A 6,136-nucleotide genomic window follows, 5' to 3' on the forward strand; every position below is an offset into this window, starting at 1 on the left:
AGGGAGAGTTTCCAAAAATGGAAAGAGGTGGGCAGGGTGCCATTTTGTTTTATTTATTACATGAGCAATATCTTAGCAAATAGAAAAGAAAATAAGTTCTTATTGTATATTCTAGCTTGTCAATATCTGTAATTTGAGTTTTTAATTGTTACAAAACTATAGACTTAGTAGTTTAACTTCACAAACATCTAATCTGAACCAGTGCTGCATTCAACATACTATGCAACACACAAAAATCAATGTTTATTTGTTTTTTTATATATGTACTTTTAAATTAAGAAATTGAGTAGTGTGTAGTTCTAAAATTTGAATTATAATCTACAGTTTGATATGAAACTTATTGACATAAATTTATGATATAGTAGTTCAAAAAAATTTTGAATTCGAGTCAACAAATGAGATGACATGGCCTTTCACCTATGACCCGTCTCGAAAGGGTTAAAGTAGTAATTTTCAATAAGAGCTCACATATGATTTAATTTTTGAAGTTTTATAGATAAACTGTGAAACAAAATTTGGTGAAAGGTTATTCGGAAAACTTTTCAAATCAAGTTAGCAATAATTTTGAATGAGAGTTCACATGTTTATTACCTTTATTTTCACACACACTATTCCATGTACTTATCACACACTATTTCTTTTTTTGACATATTCATGTTTTATATTATTTGAAAAGCTATGTTTCAAATAAAGTTACCCTAGAACTGAGAAATTTAAAATATTAAATTATTTCAAATTAATTAAGAATATGTAAACATTTTAAAGATTTTACCTCCTCCCATCGAGTGCAAGATGAAGAAACATTGTAAAAAATCACATTTTTCTGCTTCCTTTCTAAGGAGATTATTTATATTTTCCTTGTACTTTAATCCATATTCTTTATGTCCAACGGCCCTAAAATTTTCAAATTAAGAACATCTACTTTGAAGAAACAATAATTTCAATCATATCAGGACCCAATTTAAGTCTAATTTTAAGACAAGGTATAACCATTTTTGGGAGTGAAAGAAAAACAAGGTAAGGTAAAATATTATATCAGCAGTCTTAGAAAACAAAAAACAAAGTTAGAGGATTGGCCATATTTTCAGAAAAGGTGATTCTTGATTTAAAAAATTAACAATGTCTTATTGATAAACATTAACAGATCATGACCTACATCATCATGTGATACTAAATTAGAAATAAAATTATGATAATCTATGTGTATCAAAATATAAAAACAAACTAGATTAGGCTACTTTATCCAATTATAAGCTATTTTATTTTGATCTCTTATCAATATATTCTTACAGTAAAGTTGTAGCACTCAAATATCAAAAGTTACCATGGCTAGAAGCCTATAAAATCACCCATGTGTAATTACTAAGTCTTTAGTAATTTTTTATTATTTTCATATATAATTACCACATAATTTATATTCTGTATCTTAGGTGTTATCTTCAGAAGAAGAAGAGTCCTAAAAAGGATGGTTTTTATAGATGGTGTTTTGTTCTGTATTGGATGTATAGGTGGTTTGGTGTGCACCAATAGAGACTATATTGTGTTATTTCTAAATAATGACTGTCCCGACTTTTTTGCATTTCCTTTGTATGCTTTTTAAAAAGACCTCTGATATGGGGCAATAAGGTGTGTGTGTCTTTTCATTTTCTTATTGCTTATTCTTGGTGTTTGTCTTTTTTTTTTTCTTGTGTCCATAACTCTATTGGTGTATGAACATCTGTGTTGGTAATCATCAGGTATAAGAATGGGAGCTTCTTATCTGTTTTTCTATTTCCATCATGAATTATATGGCTGGATGTTTGTTTAGGTTGCTCATGAATTCTGAAATTTGGTCTATACTGTACAGCCATAGATACAAGAAGACAAGCATCAAGAATAAGCAGCAAAGAAAATTACAAACACACAATTATATTCCAGAAAAGACCACAAAATAAAATGAAGTAACAGTAAAACAATGGAATATGAACTACACACAAGAAAAAGATGAAGGCAGCATTCATAATCCAAGTAACTGATATCACACTCTGTTAATCTATCACATATGTCAGAAAAACCTTGATATCTCTCTTGAAACCATTCAAATCATTAGATGATTCAAGTCATATGGATGAAAGCTCAGACTTGTGGAAAACACACACCTAACAAAAATACCCATAATGAAATCACTTAAAATCCTTCTCAGGACTTCTCTAATGATTACAATAAATTAGAATCTGAAACACAATATAAATCAATTGGTAGTTAATAATTACCAATAACAATAAAACATGTAAGCAATTTATTAGTAATTAGTCTTAGGTGAGGTCATATACACTACTAACCGTGACAACAAAACATATTTTTTTTTACAACATAATTTTATGAAAAGCTACAAAGCTCAATTATAAATTAATGTATTTCACTATATCAATAACAATTACTGTAGGAACTTTCTTGAAGTTTAATCTACAAATGATATCCTTCTTGGTGTTAAAATAATAACCTGAAGATTATAAGATTTCATAATTTGAAATTTTTTTTGCACTAACTTTTTATATATATAAATTAATCTTTCAAAATTTTGTTACTCAACAATACCTAAATAGTAATAAATTATTATTGAAAATAAAAATTACTACAACTATTAATAGTTTACAAAACTCTTTTTTTTTCACAAAAGTTAGCATTTTTCTTCCTTGAAAATGTATTTCTAATAGATACTTGCTTCGCTCACAAATATCTTTGACTTATACTGCCCTTTATATGTGCAAATTTTTGCTCATCACTAGCTTTGAAACTCCCACCTACCCTCACATGTATTTACGTAAGACATCTACATGCTACCATGTAAATGATCATGCAGCAACCTTTCACCAAAAGGAGTGTGATTCAACTCCTATCATCACTAGCGCCCTCTCTTCCGTACAGCCCATAATCACTTTAAGATTGGGCAGTACATATAAAACTAACACTGGAAGTGGGGAGGTCGAGTGGTAAATGTAAGTATCTATCAGAAATACATTTTCAGTGCAGGAAAATGTTAACTTTCGACACAATATCACTTAAAGATTTGTCAGTACATATAAAACTAACACTGGAAGTGGGGAGGTCGAGTGGTAAATGTATCTATCAGCAATACATTTTCAGTGTAGGTAAATGTTAACTTCCGACACAATATCTTATGTCCGCTCACAAACAGCTAGAATCCCACACTGACTTGGCAGAAGGTTCAATGAGAAGATGATCCCCCTTTAGAAAGCACCCAAAGGAAGATTCTGGGGTGTGCAAATAAATGGAAGGCAACACCCCTGTGGGAGACTGTACCACTTCTGAGCCAGGTATACTCTTTGTCCACATGAAAATGTGTCATAATAATGTCAAAATCATAGGAGGAGCCCCCCACATCATCATTTGTGCACATCCAACACAAACAGGACCATATCTGTCAGGAACTGACATCTGAGGGATGATAAGAAGGTGAATAGCAAAGTGGGGTGCATCACCAGGTGGCATGGGGAATGTATCATTCATTCTGCAGTAGGAGGAGGTTATCTGGTCACATATGTGAAATTATGGGACCCCAGGTGTAGAATGGTTAGGGGGCACCAGACTGTAAATGGGTGACTGAGCTCAACCAACACCATTTGAACAGAAATAGAGATATCTAGCACATGGTAGGAAGAGAATCCCTTCCTTTCACCTCAGATAAAGGAACTAGTATGGAAGATAAACCTTCATACCAAGGATCTGTATCATCATGTGAACACATCCAACACAACTATCACCATATCTGTCGTAAACCAACATCTGAGGGATGACAGGAAGGTGGACATCAAAGAGAAGGTGCATCTCCAGTCCATCAACAGGCAACGCTGGGAATGTATCATCCAGTCTGCAGTAGGAGGAGGGTACTTGGCCATACACGTGTGAGGACTTATGTGACTGGTCCAGATCAAACCATAATCATACCCACTGGGAACTGACATCCAGGGAATGGTAGTATGGAGGGTGCTTCAGCTAGAGGGGCAAACTGCATGTTGGCACAATACATCATCCATCACCTAACAGCACCAGGAATGGTAAATCAGATCCACAGTAGGATGAGAGTCAATATTTACACTGGCAGAACACTACCTCCCTACTCTCATCTGAGTGGGATTTAGCACACTCTGGAGGAAATCGGTGCATTGGAGAGTCCAAAAGAACACTGCACTGAAATAGTGTAATAGTAACCTTGAAACTTTATTATGAAAAGCAGACTGATCCAGTGACCTACAATACATGGATTATCAGGGATGGGCAGCAATCCCTATCTGATTTACTCATGTTAGTTCATGAGAGTATGGCCCGGGATGAACATCTTTATGAAGCAAAAGGCCATGAGGAATAATTATAAGTGTCCCTTCCAGAACACCCCATCTCAACAGTGTGGTTATTTAACACACAGGTCTTACAGTGCAGATTTAAGAATAAGTATACATGTTTAGGCAAAACTTGGTACAAAGCAGTATACTAAAATGTGAAAACAGGCCCCTCCAAAGAAAAGGTAGAAAAAAAGAACTCTTACCCACTCATAGAGAAATTGAGCAGTGCAAAATGGTGACGGGAGAAAGACAAAAACCTGTAGAACAGAAAATTGTCAGGTGGTGAAGATAATTATCAGTGAATGTATGGGGAGTGATCCACATACTGGCACAAATGATGTCCTTCAATGGAAAAAAGAAATGAGCAGCTTGGGACATGGTATGATGATGAATTTGATTTAAAGGGATATGGAAATGACAACAAATATCGAATGAAAGGAACTAATAAGCCAGAACTGGGAGGAATTCCAAGGAATAAATAAACGGGAATGGGAACCACAGAAGGAAGCAGAGCATGTCATGTAACCATGGTGAGCCCAGACCAAACAGAGGAGATTAGTAGGGTTGGAATGGTCATACAGGTGTGATATGGAAGGAAGGGAGATGGGATATGAAGGGGGAATTACCCACACGAGCAGCTAAAATTTTGGGCAGGAAAGAACGATCAGGGAAAAGGACCACACAGGAACATTAAAACAAGGTGTGGTGAACATCAATAATGAACATGTTTATTCAATGACATCTGTCCACTAATAGGAAGAAAAAAGTCTGTATGGAGAGATGAGAGAAAGAACGAGTTGGTAAAGGCTTGAATGGAGGAAGGGTAAGAGCATGAAGGATGACACTGACGATCCAATAAGAGAGAGAGAGAGAGGTGGGGCAAAAATGATGGATGAGGCAGAGTGAATGAAACAAAAGAGAAATGACAGGCAAATGGAAAACAGAGGTATATCATGTAAAATGAAATGTGTCTGAAAAAACACAACACAAAAAGGTCTTGATAATAGAAGGGATATGGGGAAACATAGAAATAGGAGGGTAGACATACAGGTAGAGGCCCATCCTAGCCTGACTAAGAGCATCTATTGCTCCAGCCAATGTATGTGAAACAGGAGAACAAAGCCACCAAAAAAAATTTAGTCCGACAACCACTCCGTATGGAGAATCTTGTCAAAACAAGATAAGCAATCCATTACTAGATTCAGGGCACCCTGAATATGACAAGCCATCATATGAATAGGATGGCCTTGGGCCCAATAAAGGAGGTCCAGTGTCTGAAAACAGAGGTCTCTTGACCAAGTGCCCTCTTGCCTGGAGATGGACAAGACCACACTCAAGTTGTTGGAAGGCAACATCACTGACTGGCCCCAAATGGCCAGAAGGATGTGAACCAAAACTTGACAAATGGCAATGAGCTCCAAGAATTCTTATACAGTCCACTGCCTCAAGACCACGCGAGCATTCAGGTAGGCACCCCAACCAGAAAGAAAGGCACCTGAAAAGATGTGATGTTCCAGACAAGGAGGTGGAAGAGAATCACCCATAGTGGTGATGTCTTGATCCAACCACCAATCAGCAAGGCATCGGTACTTCGGACTGACCTCGTAAACATTTTGTGCATGCTATAACTTTTAAATCAGTAAGCAAATGTTTACAAAATTTGGCACATTATCAGTAAACATTACAATGTTTTTCTATACAAAAATCAATTTTTTTCATTAAGTCTTAAGGTTTGTAAACCAATGTTTTTTCATTTCATGCTTTTATTTATTTTCACATGTTGCCTATCTAAT

The 6,136-nt window shown here is 35.4% G+C and overlaps 1 protein-coding gene across 3 annotated transcripts in view; it reads right to left on the minus strand.

Moving 5' to 3' along the window:
• Positions 1 to 6,136, minus strand: part of LOC106461579 (tubulin epsilon chain-like) — an 84,190-nt gene that overhangs the window by 41,141 nt on the left and 36,913 nt on the right. For all 3 annotated transcript variants that reach the window (XM_022388584.1, XM_022388583.1, XM_022388586.1), the window contains one exon: positions 773 to 894. In XM_022388584.1, the coding sequence (XP_022244292.1) occupies positions 773 to 894 (122 nt within the window). The remainder of the gene's footprint in view (positions 1 to 772; positions 895 to 6,136) is intronic.

The sequence above is a fragment of the Limulus polyphemus genome, unplaced genomic scaffold, assembly GCF_000517525.1.
Source record: "Limulus polyphemus unplaced genomic scaffold, Limulus_polyphemus-2.1.2 Scaffold991, whole genome shotgun sequence".
NCBI classification, from domain to species: domain Eukaryota; kingdom Metazoa; phylum Arthropoda; class Merostomata; order Xiphosura; family Limulidae; genus Limulus; species Limulus polyphemus.